Raw genomic sequence first — 21017 nt, 5'->3', positions numbered from 1 at the left:
TCTTCCCTAAGTCATTATTAAATGACTATGGACTGCACTTCCCCTTTCCAAGGCCACCTTCTTTATGGCGGCACTGCTCACAGCACGGGCTATCCATTAAAACCACTGTCGTGTAAAGCATTTTTCTTCATGAAATTAGCATGCTAATAATGTCAAAGCAAGTATTTTTCTTACACTGCAGGAACATTAACTGAAATACAAAATTTTCTAACCCATTTTTAATAGAAAATGATGATGGTCTAACATTCCTGAAATGTGGAGGCAAAGCATGGAAGGAAAATCTAGGTAGATCAATATTACAAAAAGAACTACCAATCAGAAATATTTATGTAAATTTGTAAACCTACCTTTCAGCTTACTATCAGCTCATGTAGAGACAATTATTGATCAATATCCTGTCAAGTAAAACATAATTCTAGAGATTTATTTTCTTTGTCCCTCACCTTTACCTAAGACCTACTGAATTTCCATTGAAATAAATAAATCATCTGTACTTTTTGACCTTTTAAAAATATTCACTAAGCACATTTTATCTTTATCAAATTTGATGTTCTAAAGGGATTTGTGTGGCAGCGTTAGAATACTGACCTTATACAAATTCCAGCATGGCTACCATATAAAGCATGGTACTTTTAGTAGAAATAAATAGTTACCATTGCACACAGATAATTCGGGTCTAGGTTGACCCCTGTGTAAGAGGCAGAACAGAACCACACGACTCTAGGAAAGATCTGCACAATTAGGAAGACAGAACTAGCAGGGACCACAACATTCATCAGGTCAGGTTCCTCACAAACGCAGGCTGACACCACACACAAATGCCCCTGTAAGACTACCCATCTTCAGCAAGTATGCCTCAGCACACTCCTCCCAATAAATTTCTGAAATGGTGTAACAGCTCTAAGCTACAAGGCTCCACTAAAGAAGATCTGAGACAACCTGGTACCAGTCTCAGGTCTCTGCATAAGACAGAGCTTTCTTAACCACTTTCCTAATGGATTATATGAGTGAGAAATTGATGCATTTCACTGTAAAATCATTTAACACTGAAAGATTTGGGATGTGGAAAACTAATTGACCATTGCTATGTTGGGGTAAGAAGAACGCCCCTGTTCACAGCTTATACAATTTGCATCTTCTATAAGGGTTGTTAGATATTGGAACGGGCTGCCCAGGGAAGTGGTGGAGTCACCATCCCTGGAGGTCTTTAAAAGACATTTAGATGTAGAGCTTAGGGATATGGTTTAGTGGAGGACTGTTAGTGTTAGGTCAGAGGTAGGACTCGATGATCTTGAGGTCTCTTCCAACCTAGAAATGTTGTGATTCTGTGATCTTCCATTTGTGACAGACATATCTTCCAAACTGCCTCAGACAAGTCCATTCTAAAGCACTTTTCAGGCACTTGTTGGCATTATCAGTTTTCATTTTCACAGATTCCAAACAAACACCCCACTCCAGTTCCTGCCCCCAAGTTTACCACTGACTGTGCTGCTATTCCCCAATTCTCTCTCAATGATCCTACCAGTTCAGCTGTGAGAGAAAATAAATGCACACACCACACCCCACCCTCCCACCCCCGAACCATTATAATTGGATGTGTCAGTACTTGTGCTGAGTATCAGAGCAGCTAGTATCTTCAGTTCAACCATTCTCTGGAGACCTCAAACTGAAAGGTAGTAGGGATTCTCTATAATAAATCTAGGTTTTCCTATTCATATAAAAACATACCAGCAGTGTATCAAAAGCCAGCTATTTTAAATGGTATAATCATAAAAAGAAATGTCAAATATTCACTGTTCAATCCGTTCATCACTGTGGTTTTGAATAGCTGTCTTGTCTTAAATTAGTAAGGAAACTGTCTGGAATAGATGCTGCAGTTTTCAGAACACCTTTTTTTTGACCTTCCAAGAAAAGTCGGGGTTTCTTTATACGCAGAAGTCCAATTAGTTACCCCAAATACTGCAGAACTTCTAATTCATTTAAACTTTGAAAAACAAATCTAAACCAGGAACAAAGGAAAAACCTACACAGTCACATGTTTACATTCACTAAGCCATTTTGAGCTGCACACTACACAGATCTGAGCTAAGAGAAGCAAGTTTTGAGGATGTGCACATGCAACTCATTGCAAAAGCCAAAATGCCAAGACATGGCCCTTAAAAATATGTTCTTGGGTTTGACCAACAAACCTTGTTGTTTATTGGAAATATTTTTCCCTGTTTGAGTGTATATTAGCTCTTAACTGCATTACAGTGGCACTGTGCCATGTCTATATTTGTCTTTGATACCAACCAGCCCAGTTCTCACAGTAGCAACAGCAGCCAAAGCACCATTACACTATCTTAAGAACTTTGAAGAAGTTGCTTGGCACCTGTTTTTAATTCTGCTGGAATTAGAGAGAGATTGAGAAGTTAACATAAAATGCTTACAACTCAGAAATATCCCCAGTGCACCAATACTCCTTGAGGCTGCACTATCTTAACAGGGACCTGAATACCTGGCTTTCTAGTGAAGGCACTCAGCATGATCCGAGATGCTCAGATATCAGTGCCTTTCTCGCTCGTCTGTTAAAAGGGCTAATTAAAAATTGCTGGAAGTTCCAAGCATCCTTACAGGCACTGCGTCCTTAACAAGCACGTGAATAGCCCCAGATTCATCACTGCTTCGTTCCTGTTTTACACCTACTTTATTAACTGAAACCACAAGTGCTCCGGCATCCTACTTTGGTTTAGCACAGAGAACGGTTACACTCATAACTTCTATTATCATCAGTGGTAGTTACATATATGTGCTGGGCAGAAAGGAGCAGCTGTCCTCTAATAAGGCACTAGTCATGACAAATATAATACTGACATGGGACCCACATAATTGTCTTTGTAAGCACACTACAAAGCAAGAATGATTGCAAATGCCAGAATCCACAAAAAACGCAACATTCTCCCTCCACTTTTTTATTTCAATTCGCAGAGAACAGCACATTTCTGCAGCAAATAGAGCTTACTAAACCAGCTGCCTTTTGTTATCGTCCTTATGCCTATCTGTGATATTATACAACAGATACCACTTTATCAGTGCCCATAAATAACTTTTATTATGCATCTCAAAAAGCACAGTTTAGCACTATACAGAACAGACACCATCTCTTCCAGTGGTTGAAGCCAGCAACTTTCTTTTGTATCTGCCTCCAGGTGATGGCTTTCACTTACAATAAATAAATAAATAAAAATTGTACTAGACAGCAGACCTGTAAACATTCTGAGAAACAGGCATCATTGGGTATATTGATGAATGCTGCATGCAACTCCATTTTGTTGTGGTTTTCCCTCTACAAGTACCAAATTTACTGCTAGCTCCACACTCAGAAAAGCCAGTCTGATAAAATCAGACAATGAACTCTGTTTTCAGGATACACTGAAGCCCATGTCTTATGTTAACATGACCAGTGCCATCATCTGGCGCAGTACCAACTGCTGTCATTGTCTGTGACTGCTACTAGTGTCATAATAAATAAATAAATAAATAAATAAAAGCTAACTGGCCTAAAGAGCATGATATGGGAGTGGCTTCAAGGAGAGAAAAAATAATAATAAAAAAAAAAAGAAAAAGAAAAAAGGGAAATATCAAATTTTAGCTAATAAAAAAAATGAAATCTATATTTTGATTATTTTTTTTTCAGACAAGCATGTTATTCTTTTTCATTCCTTTAGCTGCTAATGTTTTCAATTGTTTTACTGTTGTTTGCTCTTCCAATTTGAATAGTGATGTAATGACATATGACTGCCTGATATTCAGTGGTACTCACAGCACCTTTGTCACTGGTGGCTCAAGTACACAATGAGCAGTATCTTCAGTTTAATGTATTTGTGGCTTTGTGAAGGCAGCAGTGACATACAACCAGCTCTTTTCTCCTTTTGTTTCTGTGCTTTGTAATGGAACAGCCTGCCACAGAGACTGTGGCCAGAGAATAATGGAAAACGCTGGGCCATTGTTGGCCATGGCAAAAATTTGCAAACTTTACATTTTGTTTAATTATTGAAGAATGACTTTTCAAAGATCCATGTATTGTTGTAATGAGACATCATAGTATCTATCTTCGTTTCCTCACAAAAGCTTTTTATCTTCAAATGAAAAGAATATACGTGTTGAGGGACAATTAGTAGTCTCCTATGAAGAAGTTTAAGGGAAATTTTAATTAGTAAATTGACTGATGGTATGAGTCACCTGGAAGGGAATTACATTAGTTCCTAAGACTGTCAAGTTTAGTTACATAAATATTAACCAGTATCTTAGCATTAAATGAAATTTATACAATTTCATAAAGTTAAGGGTCTCAAGTCTCATTCTGGAAATGATTTTAATTCACTACTATGGAATCACTCATTGAGACAGCAAATGTTGTTCAAGGTGAGCAGAGGCAGCACTCTGACCCTTGTTCCAGGTCTGTAACATGACTTCTATTCATCCAGAAGAAACATTACACATCATCCATGTATATTTTGCCTAAATCCTAAATAACAGCTTCACAGTCTGTCCTCTCTTCTTAATACAAAGATACCATCAAAGATGAACAGGCTTAACTGTGTAATGAGGTAAGTAAACAAAGGTGCATGCAGAATAGAGGCAGGCATTTCATCCCCAACTGGGCAGCAACTCAATGACCCAATACAGTCAATGGAAAGAGGCAGCCACCTCCATAAGGTGAAAGAGGCAGCCACCTCCACAGCCCACATATTACATGCTTAAATGAGACAGCAAGAATCTCTCTCCTGTCATCTGCAAATGGTCCTGCATTTTTGCATTCAGAGATGTGATGTAACGTTTGACCAGCATCATAATTTTGACATGTCTCTCAGAAATAACAGAATTGACTTCATTTGCTGCTTTCTGTACAAAATTCTACTGATGAGAATCCCTTCATAAGAAAAGAAGGGTGAAGAAACTAGACCTCAACCTGTTACGGTATGAATACAGGGTATGATAGGCTTTTCCTGTTCCCATTCATGTAACTGGTAACTCATCGTTTCCATGTAACTGGTGATTTGCCAGTAGGGATACAGGCTAAAATCCCAGCTGAGGAAAAAAAAAAATAGAAAAAAAAATAGAGAAAAAATAGAAAAAAAAAAAAAAAAAAAAGTCATGTTAGAAGCTATTATTACAAATGGCACAGGAAAATCTGAGATTCATTTATGTCACATAAAGGGAACTTTACTGGTTTTAGCAATCAGTAGCATAATCAGTATTTCTTATATATGTTACATCATTGCTTAGGCAGCAGAAAAGCACATTTGTGTCTGACAGACAAGTCTGAGCCTCAAATGAAAGACATTTTCAAGGTATCCAGCTGTATGTAAACATTTAAGTAGGAGGCAGTAGAGCCCTAAACTGATAAACATTTCTCATGAGTTATGTATGAATTAAAATCAAGTTTTTATTAAAAATGCATAAGTATGATCTGTGGTGAATAGAACTATTAACTATGCATGTTTACTTTTTAGTGAACACAGATATCAGTAATTTTTCCTCTGAATGTCATTTCCATCAGAGGGTTATGCAATAATACAGTGCTGACACATTTCTTACATGCCATCTAGCTGGTACATATACATCTGGGCAGAGGGGGAAAGAAAGTAAACTGTGAAATGTCTATAGTCGCAGTGGCAAGAAAACTTCCTTTTAGCTACTGTGCATCTTCTACTTTACAAGTCAGATAGAACTCAGCAGCCCCTCTCTTTCACTCATTATATTAAAACAAATAAATAGAGACCAATCTGGATGACTATAAACTATTTGATACTTTGAAATCATTGTTTTCAGCTGTTATACTTTATGATTATAACCTTATATACAGTGGTTCCTGTCTTCCTCATTCCTGTAGGAAGCCTACAGAAAATTACCTAAAAACCAAAGTGAGCATAAATTAGTTTCATCAGATTGATTTTAGCATCAGTGAGTGGTTGCAGAAGAATGGAAAGCAGTATCTTGTGGTTTTCTGTTTGTTTTTTTATAAAAGGGTATCTTAATGGAAGTGTGCCCAGCAGCTGACATTACTCTGGTGAAACCAGGCTCCTTAGTTTCCTTCTACAGTCAACGGAGAGAGAAATGGCTTTCCAAAACAGCATTTCTCAATCTGGAGATCATGTCCATTCCTTAAAGTTAGGAAGTTCTCAGTAAAATGACTAGTAAAAATGCAAGAGGGAGGAAAACATAAATAATAAGGACTGTGAAGGGAAAAAACAGCATACTGGGGTCTACGATTTCTCCTTCCTGCACCCCCCAAAAAGCCTTCTTAAACCGAAGGACCCCTTTGTTTAAGAAACAATTATAAAGAGCACTTAAAGGTAGGAAACTACCTTAGGCACTCTGACCTGCACCCTAAAGGAGTTCCTTTCCTGAACACGAAGCCCTTTACTGAGCCTAAAAAGATTATCCTAAATTAGATAGACCATGAATATTATTGCCCCCCATCTAAATATGAATATGAAAATACTCACTATTCTCATTCTCAACTAAATGCCACTTAAATTTAAAAAACATAAGTAAGCTTTAGAGGAATCCACTGACTCATCTTTTCCTCATGAAATGTTTTTGGGTATAGTTGTCTCTTTCGGCATTGTGCTCCTTGGATAATCTCTCAAACCAAATGGAACTACGGGACTACAAAGGCCATTTGGAGCATCTGGGGCTATCGAGGTAGTTCACTGAGCAGAGACATCAGGCTCCAGAGCAGGCATGGACTGAATCTCACCAATCCCTGAGACCAGAGAAGTTTCTCTAAGCTCTATGCTCCTGTGAAAGTAGATGTTGAGACTAATGGAGACTAGTCTAATGGATGCTTGAAGAGTCCCATCAGATCCACCAGTACACTGAGAAGACCAAAGTCACTACCAACTCAAAACATTGTTTCTGCTTTCAACAATTCTGCAATGGAACATATTCCTGTCTGTTGACTCTTGAATGATAGCTTTCTCCCCACTGACTACAGAATGGCTATAGAGTTTTTCTGTATCTTTTAAAAAATGCTTACTTAGTGCTTTTGGTAAAGAAACTGAAAAAGAAAAAAATAAAATACTGCTGCTCATTGTTCAAGCTGCTAGCTCAAGTCTCTGTCAATACAAAATTAATTCCTACTGCCAAAGACTTACCTCGTGGCTATGCAAGTATGGTAACTTAGCTAGATATTCTAGGTCCCTATTTTCAGGTAGTCTATTCAACTCCTCTCAATCTATTTAAACCTTTCCCACCTACCCATCACCACAGCATCTGAATGCTTAGTCTGCTCACTGAACTCTAAAAGAGTTCAGCTTCAAGAAGCAGTGAATTAGATTTGCTATTCAGCTGGTCTGAAATCTTTTACCCTGTAACTTAAAACAACGTACTTGGCTTTTCTTGAAGTGTATGATTTGTTATTCACAATTATTATTACTCATTCACACTTCTATGAAAAAAAAAAAAAAATGATACTGTACCATTCATAGTAAAAGTCAATCCACTAAAATTAAATGACACAATGTACTGTTACCTCTGACATCCACTATTTGTATGCATCACTGGTTTTGACCTCAAGTTATCAGAAATAAACAGACCAGTTGTGAATCTTTGGTATTTTATCTCAAAAACTGAATAGAAGAAGATTGTTTACTTTTCTACCAAGGTCTTACTTAAACCTAAAAAGGTTGCTACATATTCCTTTCATAGCAACAAAAAGTGTTCACTCTCTGAATTCATGAGCAAGTCCCATGAGTTTTATATATTCCCAGCAACACCTCAAAATTGACTCCTTAGTATTATAGCTTTCAAACATACATCTGCTGAAAATCTGCTATTCATGAGATTGTGATTGTACTAGCAATGAAAAGGAAACAATGTTTTTGGATACAATGAAACCAAGACTTTCACTTTCTTTCCTATCAAAATTGAAACAAAGCAAGAAGCAGAATTTTAAAGAAGGCACAGACGCACGTTGTCGACAGTCAAAATTTCAAAGGCCCACAGAGACTTAAATATAAGTACTATCTAAAAAGCAGAAACCAATTTTTTCTAATTTCTTTCTAGATTGATAAACCTACAGATCTACAGGCTAAGAGGAATAACTACATCACTTTCCATTCCATTTGTGAAGCCCATTTCTTTAATTCCCCTAGTGCTAGCAGAAAATGTAGGAACATTTACATGTCATCAAAATTTTCCATTGCAGACATTTTTCTCTAAAGCTGGTATTGAAAACCATTGGCAACCAGAACAATGAAACACAATTAAAAGAAAAAAAATAAAAAACACACACACAAAAAAAGAACACCCTCCCCAAAAATATCAGCAATTGGAAGCAAAAAATCAGTTTCACTACTGATTTTCTATAGCCATAAAAAAAAAAAAAACCTACATACACTAGTCATGTGGTTTGATATGCTATTGTAAAGTATATATATATATAAGTATAAGTAAGTATATATAAAGGTGAGTACTTTCTCACTAGTTCTTTATTCCATAAAACCGTGGAGTAATTAATTCTACGGAGTCTCTCCTGTGAATATCTTCATTTTGCTCTCTGAGGGACCTCAGCTCTAATCTGACAAACCTCACTCCCGGAATGTCCAGAGACAATTCAATCTGCAAACTGTTAAAATATGATTTATTTCTCTCTCCCCCCTTCCCGCCCCCCCAACCCAAGCAAAGATATTCATGGTATAAATTAGTGCCAAACTCTGTAGATAGATTTGTGAAATAGATGAAAACCTGCCAAGTTCACCAATCCTGAAGAGTTTGAACTGTGTTTCAAACATGAAGAATGTAAACTAACAAAAACTGGTGACACTGAAAAAAAAAAAAAAAAGATGATGATTCAGAATGTCCTACAAATATTCTGCCCATGACAGAAAAAAAAAAAAATGAACACATGGATATTTGCTACTTATGTTTAAAACATGATCAAAAAAGATCAAACATGGCCCTTCATGTGCAACAAGGTAACTAAATACGTGGTTATGGATATTGATTTCACAGATAAGAGCAGAAATCACCACAGATTATACAGATTATATTTGAAATAAAGTATTTGAATACTGAATTCATATTATTTATTTGTGGAAAACTATGAGGCAAGTAAATTTTCATACAATCTGTTTTTTTTTCATTAGCTCAAAGCAAAGACAAAGGTTGGGGCCTATGATAACAAAAGCAACCAAAATTGGGGCCTTTGTTCAGCTTAGCCATAAAGCACCTCAGTCTGGCTTCAGCAAGAATTGTATCTAGAAGAGACCACAGAGAGGTGCTATCAGGTTTGGTGTCAGGTGTGCTTATGCCCCAGCCCGTTGATGAGGAAAAAAAAAAAAAAAAAAAAAAAAAAAAAAAAGAGAGAGAGAGATTACTAAATACTTAGATTTACTTTCTAAATCTATGTCTGTGGAAGGCATCAATTTTCAGAAATTCATGAATTTGTGCCTGTTACAATACACACTCCTTTAGAGCATCAGACTGAATCCCTTGGAATCACTAGCTGAGCCTTGATATATATGCTTGCAGCTTGTTTACAAATTTTATGTCTTAAAACTTTTTTAAAGTACCTTAACTGTATTACATTTTACTTTAAAAGAAACAGAAGAGAGAGACTAAGAGGCAAAACATACAAAAAAGAATGATATAAATATATGCAGATGGAAACTGAGCAATTGCAAAGGCTGAATTACCTGTCATTTAATTAGTCTTGGGAGTATGGAGATCTTATTGTTTCTATCCATCAGACAAAGACGATTTATGAAGACTTAAAAGTTTCCTCAGGAAATGATACTTTCTCATCATTCCACTTGGGGAGAAAGCTTCTAAGTTGCAAACATGAAGTAGTTTTTCCTGCTTTGCCACTGCTCTGAGTTTTCCCAAGCAGTAGCAGAGGACACAAGTTTTTAACTGGCTTCCATGGGGTTTTTGAAGCCTTTCAGTAAGCACTGAACCGACAATAATTGCAGCTGGTTCACCTTTGCTGCTCTTGCTATTAAAAAGTCTAAACAACAAGATATTAGTGTTACTGATGTAAGCTATTAATAGAAAAGGAGAAACACGAAAATAAGGAGGTGTAAAGGTCAGAAAGCAACAACAGAAGATTCATTCAATGCAACCAGGATGGCTGACACAGGACAAAAAATAGCAGAGGGTTCTCTATGCCCAGGGTTCTCTTCAGAAGGAGAGAGGACAAGAGAGACCAATTTAGTATCTTTAAAAAGTGAAAAGATATTTTAAAATAATTAACTCCGTATACAGAAAGCAATGCCTTGTTCCCAACATTAGCAAAATTAGCTCTTACTTGCTTTTAATTCTTCTCATTGGCTCCAAATGCAGAGGAAAATGAGCTGTCAAAGGTTGTTTTCCATAGTACAAATGAGAGCACAAATAGGAAGGTATATGTATGTTAATAAGCAGGGGAGCAATGATCAGTATGCCCTTGAGAGCAGAAACATTCCTTAAGCTTTCTGGTAATCTGATGGTACAGTATGTTGCCTCAGATATGAACATTTAAAATGCATTTATGAAAACAATTTTGCTTGTGCAGGAGATCCCTTAAGTTGATATAGCTCTACTCCTGAACCAGTCTTTCAACCAACCACCCTTTTTTGTCCATTTGTGGACAACTACATCATCTATAAATATGATATGCAACAACTTTGCTAATGAACTGCAGTATCCCTCAATACAACAATGAATTGTACAGTGTACAGAGGCTCAATGTACAGAGCTACAAAGACCAGTCAGATCACCACACCCTAGCTCTGCAGAGATGGAAGAAAATCTTTTCACAAAAAATGGAGGAAACCTTTCTCAAAAGTCTCAAACTTTTTCTCTCTCTTGAAACAGTATTTTCTCCTTCCAATTATCATTTTAAAACTGAGATCCAGGTATTAGATCTTCACGTTAGAAGAGCATTTCCCCCCCCCTTTTTTTTTATTATATACTTACCACTGCAGAAATGCTCCACCCACCCCCCCCCAAATCCCCATCAAATCAGGCCAGATGACTTCATCATCCTTTGTTTTTGATTTGCATCTGTATTAATGTGGCTGCTAATTCCAGAGTGATTCTTGACAGAATTTGCTCCTGTAAGTGGTCTTTACCTGAAAAGTAGTGACAACTGCTCCAACCACAGGCCTACCTAGGAGAGGTAAATCTCCTTGACTTAAAACTCGTGACCTGTTCCCACCTGATGGCATATGTATGACATGTGAAGGAATTTGACAAGTGATGTTAATATAAGTGCAAAGAGGTCAATTTTTTCCATTCCCAACTACTTTTTTTCTCATGTAAAGTATTATTTCTGCTTTGAACCTACCTAAATGCCATTACACAGGCCAAATGTGACTGAGAGATTTGTGTTGCAGCCAGCATGTCCTTTTCATGTTCAGGAAACATTTCCAAGTTTGTTTTCGGTTTATGAAAATACATTTGTGTTAGAGGTTTGCTTAAGAATCCAGAATGCATATTTTCTTATGTATATATATATATGATACTGTAGTTCACAACCAATTTAAAAAAAATTACAGTAATGCTGCAATTCCACATCAGCTTACCTGCTCATCCGTCTGCTTATATATTCCTATGGGCATTTCTGTTTATGTTTTTACTATGAGTTTTGTATGCATTTTTGTCACCATGAGTTAGCAAATATGTTTTCCTTCACAGACTTTCATAACAATAAAATTTTAACATCTTAGCACATTCCAGAGTCGTCATAATCTCCTGGTTGCTGATGGTGTTTAAAAAACAAACAAACAAACAAAAAAAAACACAATCTTTTATCCATACAAGGCACAATTTAAACCATTTTCATTTCCTTTTCAACAAAATATGAAAAGTACGCCTCTAAAACTTAAATGATTCTGAAGAACTTCAGTGATTAATTTTACATTTCTAAATTTCTGGAAAAGGTTACATTCCTACCATTTCACTCAAAATTCAATACTTCTATTCCAGATTCTTTTTTTAGGCAGTGTGCTTGAATAAATCACATCTGATAAGATACATCCAGCTACAAAGAATCAGATAACTTATTTGGGGAAAGCATATACAAATAAAATGCTTTCCAGAATACAAAAGGATTAAGGGTTGGTTACCACTGATGGAAAGACCACAGGTATTTTGAGTTTATGATCTGCTAACACATTGTCCTTTTTCTATGTACTGTTCTACTGATTTTGGTCCCTGAAACCTACTGTTTTTTTTCTTCTGTAGTTCTCTTTAGTACCTGTCTGCAGGAGAAGAATTGGCGACAATGCTGGTTGCTATTGATACCGACTAACACTTTCTCAGCTAAACTATTCACTAAGAGGTAGAGGGATGGAGTAACGTGAATTATTTCCTTCCCTCTCTAAGGTTAACTGCTTAACAAAGGTGCCTTCTGCACCTGTTCTGCCAGCGCATGAGTACTTGGTCTAAATGAAAATAAGAAATGGGGCATATTTCATTGACAGGTCTTTAGCCATGTGTCACTACAACCAAGACCACAGGAATTCCATACATCATGTACCAGACCTGCTGACAGTGATCCAGGTACATATTACAGGAGGAGCCATTTCTTTAGTTTACTAACTTTAAACACAGTGACTTTTAAAGTGCAATACAATTGCACACTGACTAACCGTCTTGCAAAGCAGATCTATTTTTAGGCAGTTTCTTTGTTATTGTACCTCAGCGCATACTTTTTAAACTCAGTCTAGTTTCATTTGGTAGCTGACCTTATAAGTGATGCCACATCTCCCCTCTATATGCAAGCATAAACACATAATCGTTTTAGTTCTGCAACAACACAATGATAAAACATTAACATATGCTGGCAAGTAAGTCGGAAAGACAAAAAAAATATATAAAAAAAAATCACATCTGCAGAAGAGTGCAGACATAACAACTTCACCCCCACACACACACCTGTACGGCAAACTGTTCACCAGCTCCGCATCGCCCCTGCCAGGGCCGCGTCCCTGCTTTACATAACGCCAGCCGAACACCAGCTCGCCACGGGAAGCCGGGTACCAAGTTGAGCCGAGGCTCGGCGAAACTGACCGAGTTTACCAACTCCGCCGCGCGTCCACCGCAGCCGCCCTGGCGCGGCTCCCGCAGAACTACCTGTAACGCCGCCCCCGCCTCCCGCAAACCGCGGGGGGCTGCGGGGGCTCCCCGAAACACCCCCTCCTCCCCCTCTATTTCCCTCCACACCCCACCCCACCGCCGGCCGCCGCCGCCACTCACCAGCTGCGCGCCGCACACCGCCACCAGCGTGCAGCGGCCGCTGCAATAGCCCATGGCTCCCGGCACCCCGCGCCGCCGTCCCGCGCCGCTCCGCGCCCGCTCAGGCGGCGGGAGAGCACCGCCCGGCCGCCGCCCGGCTCCCGCCTGCCGCCGGCGCGCCCCGGCCCGGGACCCGCATGGGGGCGCGCCCGCCGCCGCCGCTGCCCGCCCGCCCCTAGCCGCGGCCGCAGCAGCCCCCGCCGCCTCGGCGGCCGCCGGCAGCGGGGCCGGCCGCCCCCGCGGAGGGCGGTGGCGCCGTGGGGAGGGCGGCGGCAGGTGCCTGCGGGAGCAGCCGCGCTCTGCCGCGCAGCCCCAGAGGCATCTGGGCTGCGAAGTTTGCCCCCCTTCAACTCCGCTCGCGAAGCGGCCGGGCTCGCAGCCGGCTGCGGCGGGAGGGGGGCGGGAGGGGGGGAGGAGGGATGGAGGGAGGGATGGATGGATGGAGGGAGGGAGGGACGGGGAGGCGAGGCGAGGCGAGGCAAGGCAGGCGGCGGCGCTGAGCTCAGTTCACGCTCGGAGAGCGGCTTCCCTCCTGCCCGCGGCGGAGGCGCTCCCCCACCCCCCACCCACCCTCCATCTCCTCCTCCCCAGCCCTCCCGGTGGCAGCCCAGCAGCGGACACCCCTCGCCTTGGGGGTCCCCCGCGGGAGGTGCGGCTCTGCCGCTTTGTCTGTTCCAGCGCGGTGGAGGCGCCTTCACAACCCCCTACCCACCCACAGCCCCCCGACCCCTTTGTCTCGGCAGGACGCCCTTCCGCGCCCACCCTCCCGGAGCTCCCCCGCAGGCGGGGAGCGGGGCACAGCGTGGGGCTCAGTGCGGAGCCCGCAGCCCCCGCCCGTGGGCGCGGAGCGGAGCTGGCGCGGCCACAGCCCGGCGGCGGCGGCGCGGGGCGCGCTGCTGCCGCCTGCCGGGCTCGGCGGGAGGTGCAGGGGGAAGCCGCCGGCCCAGCCTCCGCGGCAGCCGCCGCCGGCACCGGGGAGAGCTCCCGGAGAGCTCCGGGGAGGAGGTGGTCGCCCTGCCAGCCAAAGCTGAGCGCGGAGGAGGGGGAAGGTCTGGAGGGGCTGATATGGGGGGCTCGAGGGATCCGGAGAAGAAGCCTGGAGGTGCAGGGTAAGAGCAAGAAAAGAAGGACAGATTTTGAGAAAAATAAAATACTGACTGGTTTCAGGAAACTGGTTCAGCTCATCATGATGACAAAGAATGTTTGCAACTACTTATATGGTTCAGCCTTCCTGTGATATCAAAACCGCACAGAGCACATACAGTTGGTGGGGTATGTTATGTCAAATTCTGATGTGTCAATCAGCCTCCAAAGCCCTTTACTTGCTGTGTCATCAGCAGCAGCCTTGACATTGCATTCGGACCAGGTCACTTTTTTGCTGAGCTGCCCATTAGCTGGTGCAGTTTTAGCAGTGACATCAACAAATACGAACCGGGGGAACATCGTGAGCCTTTCTGATCAAATGTGGGTGTTCATTTGCAGCACAAATATGTGAAACTGGAAGCTCTCTGGAAACATAGAGCCCCAGGTAGTTTGCCTCTCACTTTCAAAGCACTCTTGTCAAAATAACTGGCAGCCTGTCAAATATGCAGTTATGACTCCTAAAATGCCATACAACATAATGAACCCTCCAAGGGGGAGCAAAACACACATAAAGGTGACACTGGTCGTCCTCTACTCCATAACAACATCCTTGTGATTGTCAGCTTCTGTGCTACCAGAAACTATTGACCTGCCAAATTGCTGGTCATGCAGATTTCCCAGCACGGTAAATGTGCTCACTTTGGGACCTCAGGAGGCAGCAGCTAGGGAAACAGAACAAAAGGAACTGTGGAGATGCTGAGGTTCAGAAACAGCAAAGATATCCAGCGAGTGGCAGAAAATTGCTCAGGTGCCTACAGATTCAGATAGTCTTTCCTGACTTCTTCGGCATTCCCTTCATGTGGGGTTTTGTGGGTTTGTTTTAATTACAGAAATGGTATTTGTGTACAGATGTTAGCTGGTATTATGGCTGTTTGAACTTTACATTTGAACTAGACAAGATGTAGCAGCAGCATCTGCAGTTGCTGTGTAATTACCTCTGTCTCATCATCAGTATGCTATCTTTTGTGTAGTGGTCCCCTTTAATATAGCAAATCCTACCCCACCGAGAAGCCAGGGTGGAAAAATAAATAACTAAATACAATGGGAAACACTATTATCTAGGGCAGGTGTCTCATGTTAAAGCTGGCAAAGTGGCAAGAACAATGTATCTGATTGTCTAAGACTGGTCACTGGGAAGTTAACAGAAGGGGAAGTTCTACTTACCTGGACCCCTGAGAAGCTAAAGCTAGTGTTGTATGTGTGTCTATAACTGATCTGGTTGTTTATTACCATGGGAGGCTTCCTAAGGAAAATGTGAGTAGTACTGATGGAGTCCAAAAGGATGATCTGTATGGACTCCTATAGCTCCTCAGAACTCCCTGATCCTTGTCTCTTTCTCAGCACCTTCTGCTATAGCTTTGCTTCTTAATAAGAATCTCTATTTTTTATCTTTTCCTGAGCTTCAAAGTAATTGTGTGTCCTTGTACTTCCATCCTCCAGTTCCCTCTAGTCTATGGCTTACCTTTCCCACACAAGCTGCCTTTTCCTATATCACTTTAATCTGTCTTGCTCCTCCCTCCTCTGGGCTTCTCAGTGCCCCAGTTTTCACTGGGAGTTGGGGAGGGTTTTTCATTCTGTCCCACCCTCATGGATATGGACTGCATTTGTCTTGCCTCTGCTTTGGATCAGAGCTACTTGGTAAGGACCCTCCAAAGAGCAGAATGAGGATGCAGCAGAGGCAGATGAAGTGTGAACAAAACTGTGTGAGGGCTTTCAGCTATAAGCAATTGTTGAGGTGCCAGAGAGGATTCTTCCTCTTCCTAACCTCATCACCAGTAGGTTTGCCACAGCTGTGCTTGCTGTGGGCTTGCCTTTGCTTGCTCTGTGCAATTAGAGAAGCTACAAATTATATATTGGGGAAAAAACAACAACAACAACAAAATGCATATGGTAAGATGTTGTAGAGTATGGGATGAGTAAAGCACTACCCCTGAATGTGTAGCAGACTGCTCCTGGTGCACTTTTGGTGAGCCATGGGAAAAACTGATGTCAAGTGCCCAGGGCCCTTCCCAGGCCAGTCTAAGCCTGTTCTTGAGGCCCTGCAGCTCCAGCACACAGCAAGATCAGCTGTGCACATACAGTAATATTATTTTGTAGGTTCCCAGTTAGACTTAACAAAAGCCCTGTTGTGTGTGTGCTCAGTGAGTAATTCCAAATGTTCATAACTTTGTCAATACAAGACCAGTTTTCTGAGAAGTCAGGCTGTGCTGTGCTCTTCACTGAAGGTTATTCCATGCAAAATATTAACGTGAAAACTGTAGTGGTTTCACCAGTGGCTTTTTACTTTAAAGAGTCCACAAGGAAAAAAAAAAAAAAAAAAGTTGTGGTTTGGTTTGGTTTGGTTTCCCTTCACTCATAATCAAGTGTCATTTTATTCTTATTTCTACAACTTCTCTCTGGGAATATATAATTTCCAAAATCTGTGACCATCACTAATGACTGGAAACATAAGGATTCCAATGTATTTCATGGTCCCAGTTATAGGAGCTTATTTATAGTGTCTGTATATGCACAGCATCTGCCTGTTTGGGGTGAGTGGGGAACATACCTTACAGTGGCAGAGTGGCAGACAGTCCATGCCTCTCACAGTGCCTCCCAGTGACAGGACAGGCCTTACTGTAAGTCTGTAGGCTGTAAGTCTGTCCCTAGCCTGTTCTTTCCCTGAGCCTGGGGGAGCACCTGGGAGACCGAGGAGCCCAGCTGCCAGAGCTACATCAAGCCCACAGCCACCAGGGAGAGCTAAGATTTCCCAGAACAAGCCACAGACCACATGAGCTGGCCTGTAGGGCCTCAAGTGACTCATGAGGGCTTTATCTCTTCCCTGTAACAAAATTTGGATGTGAACCCTGGTGACACCAGCACAGCACAGGTTTGGTGATGCTTCATGCTCAGCATTCTCCCTGTGTGGCGGTGTGTCCTTCCCCACCACCAGCATCCCAGTGGCATAGCCTGTCACCAGGGCTGCTGGGCAATCAGCAGAGACTCCTGTCTGCTCTAGCCACCCTAATAAAAAAACAGTCCTAGACTGCTTGGCAATTGGTAATGTTGTCAACAATAGTAAAGGGAAAATACTGTTTCAGTTTAACTAACATCTTGTTAATGGAGCAGACCTTGCTGCATGACGTGCATACACATTATCTGGGGGGGGAAGTCAACTGGGGGTGGAATACATGATTAAAACATAATGCAAAATTATTGTAGGCTTAAGAACACTGCAATAAGTATTCTATTCAGACCTGTAAGACTATAGCAGTATTAAATTATTTTTTGAACCTCATCCTTACCATGAAGATTGAGTGTCAGGTACTTTTTTTTTTTTCCTCCTGCAGGATTTCAAGACTTGATTGCCCAAATGACAGTTTACTTATTTTACTGTCACATACTTTTGTGAAATGCCATAACAAGTTGATTACAGGTTTCACATTTTGCATAGTGACAAAATCGTCTGTCATATAATAGTCTGATGCCTGAAAGCCATTTAACTAAGAAGCAGTTTCTACTGAAAATAATGCTATTTGAAACATTAAGATTGGGTTTAAATGTGTACATTTTTTTAAGCAAGGCTTTGTTTTAACTGAATGAGAAAACCAGTATTATCCCTTTCAGGCATGAGTTTAAGACTTGTCAAAGTCACCAGACAACAAATAGCCAGAGGGTATCGTTTCATGAATGAAATGAAGAATAGAAATGGGAAGACTAGTGATATATCCCAGCTGCTGCAAAGTGGAAAAAGTGTTTGGCTCCAGTTTGGAAAGCCCATTATTCTAACCAACTGACGGTGGACGTCTGAGGTCATGTCATGCACTCTGGCTACTGGAAAGAAAAACAAGCTGCCTCTGCACAGAACTATTTGGTTACCAGAACTGGTGTGAATGAGAATAATTAGATTTACCTCCCTTATTTGATGATATCCGTACCTTAGATGAGATACAAGTAATACAATTGATAAGGACAATGCATTCATGTAACATATCCAATTTTTATAGTGATTCTGAGTGACAGGATTTTGTGAACAGTACGATGCATCATTTCTACCTAGCAATGCTAACCAGATGATGAATTTTCCAGGGGATGCTATTATTGCTAACAAGCAGATGAAGTAGCAGTAATCATATTCTAACTTCTTGTGTGCAGGCAAAGGAAAAGCCAGTTTTTAAAATGTGAAGGGAACAGGAGAGGGAAGTTCAGAAAGCTGTTAGATTGAAGAAGAGAACGGTGTGTTCTTAGCACTCTGTCACACACTGACTTTATAGACAAAGCAGACATCACATACCTGCCAATATGAATGCTAGTAAAAAATAGCAGCAAATTAAACATGAGGAGGAGTACTGAATGTACCTTGAGAGATGCTCCCACCAGGTATGAGCAGAGCACAACAGGGCAAGGCCCAAGGGCATCTTTGACCATCCTGAGCCACCAAATTTGACACACTACAGGTGGTAAAAAACTACTCTGGAGCAACAGAACAAAAGTAGTCAAGTGCTATCTCTGCATCATGGTTGCTGAAATTGTTCTCCTCCCAGACTGGAGAGACAGCAAGGTTGCAATAGCCCTGAGAATTCCTAGACAGCTTCACATTCTTGTGTGTGAATGGGAAAAAGGAGGAAAGGGAGAAGGGCTCCTTTTGTGTTGAGCTGCTTCACACAAGAACAAGGTTGAAAAAATTGTCATCCTGTAAATTTACCACTGCTCTTTGTAGATATAGTTTTTACAATATTTTTCTTAACTACTGCTGTAATTCTCTCTGCTTTTGTTGGCTTATCTGATTAATTCAAAAAAAAAAAAAAAAGTCTAATAATACTATTACTACTTTATATTTAGTCGATGCTTTCTCATTTGTGGATGTTAAAGCATTGTAAATGTGTATTATTGATCCTATGTTTTAGTAGACCTGAGCACAGAGATGTGAAATACTTCATATGTTAGGTACTTTGGACATTCACATAGCAGATTTTTGTTATCTGTCTCCTGTAAACTTGTGTAACCTTTAGCAAGTCACTTAAACATTCTGCTTCTCATATACCTCATCTAGAAAATAAATGTGTTCTCATTTTGCCTTGGGCAAGGTAGCACAAGGGAGAAATCATTTTCCTGGCACTGGAATTTCCTTTAACTTTTAAAATTGGCCAATGTGGAGGTAAAATTACTCTTCGTGACCCTTGTTGTTTGGTTTTTGTTTTGTTTTGTTTTGTTTTGTTTTGTTTTTCCTATTGGCTTTACTGCTGTGGAATCATGGATCCATTTACATTAACAATACATTTTTAAGCATTCAGCTATCAGTATGCTTTAAAGTTGCCTTTTCCATAAACTACTGACAAATTAAGTTTTCCATATCTTATGTTTTTCTTTAATATAATCAATTTCAAAAATATTAATTTATATTAATATTAATGTTAAGAAAACATTTTGATTACTACTGAAATTAAAATCCTGATGTTTAAAAAATTCAAAAGGATAGTTTCTTATATGCTGAAGCAATGACAGAAGTGTGATTACAGTCTTAGAAACTGAGAAATTCCTATGAGAGACGGGGAAAAAAGGTTCATCTTTGAAGAGAAAACTGGATGGTCAAATAGAAAAATATAAGGAACCTTCATACTGTCTTTGTGGAGAGATCTTGTCGCCATTTGAGCTGTCAGAAGAGCTTGAGTAGCTATCAGTAACAGCTGAACTTTTATATTCTTTATAAACTGCAACCTGTCAAAAGAGGGCACTGTGTTCATATACACACAGAAGACACAAAATCAGAGGCAGCTGTTCTTGCTGGTGTGTGGATGCACAGATTCCCAGTCAACATTTGCCTGCCCTGCCAGATGCCTGTGTCAGCACCACTGCACCCCAGCCAGTGCCTGCTGGCTTTCCCCAGACAGCAGATAACTGAGGATTCTGGATGCAGAGGTAGCACAGCCGTGTCTAAAGTGGTCACATTTCATGGCCCAAGCAGATTAATGGACTCCGCAAGGATTGAAATGTAAGAGGGAAATGTGGAAGGAATGCAACAGGCCTAACGGTTTCTTCTGGACTCTGTTTTTTTGAAAACCTTTCTGTTTTCCCGAGAGTGTTAAGTGGACTTGTAACTCACACAACTGATCAGAGAGAATGATAAACCTTATTTTGTTTGTATGTAACATTTGGAAAGCTTCATAGGTGAAAAGGAGTCCCTTTGTTTGTCCTGCTTGACCTCCTGCCAGAGGTGACAAATATTCCTTGGACTGATTTCTGATTGAACTAAAACTGTGGGAGAAACCCAGATCCAAATTTGATTTAAAGTTTTCTAAAAATGAGGAATGCACAAAATGTTATTTAATATATTTGAGGGATCTATTATTAGATATAATATTAAAAATTTGTATTTTGATTCTAGTCTAAAACTTATTTTCCAATAGCTGGTTCTTCCTTCTGGTAAACTTCCTTCTGATAAACTAAGTAGCTTGGTTTCTCTGTGTCATAGATTACCAGGTATGTTTTCCATCATATTCACAGTATTTCTTGAAAGCCTTTTTAGTTGTTTAACCTCTTTTAGAAAATTGGACTGCAGAAAACACAATATCCTAGTAGTGAATGTCCCATTAGCAAATGCTAAAAGTCTCGGGATATTTTTGCCTGCA

General features: G+C 40.7%; 1 protein-coding gene across 1 annotated transcript in view; it reads right to left on the bottom strand.

The window, feature by feature from the left end:
• The window catches only part of NKAIN2 (sodium/potassium transporting ATPase interacting 2), a 595502-nt gene extending 582159 nt beyond the window's left edge, over nt 1-13343 (bottom strand). The window contains exon 1 of the mRNA XM_032185202.1: nt 13228-13343. Within this exon, the coding sequence (XP_032041093.1) occupies nt 13228-13281 (54 nt within the window). The 5' untranslated portion in view covers nt 13282-13343. The remainder of the gene's footprint in view (nt 1-13227) is intronic.
• Nucleotides 13344-21017: the final 7674 nt, after the last annotated feature.

This window comes from Aythya fuligula, chromosome 3, assembly GCF_009819795.1.
Source record: "Aythya fuligula isolate bAytFul2 chromosome 3, bAytFul2.pri, whole genome shotgun sequence".
NCBI lineage: Eukaryota > Metazoa > Chordata > Aves > Anseriformes > Anatidae > Aythya > Aythya fuligula.
This window is presented reverse-complemented; position numbering and strand designations above follow the sequence as displayed.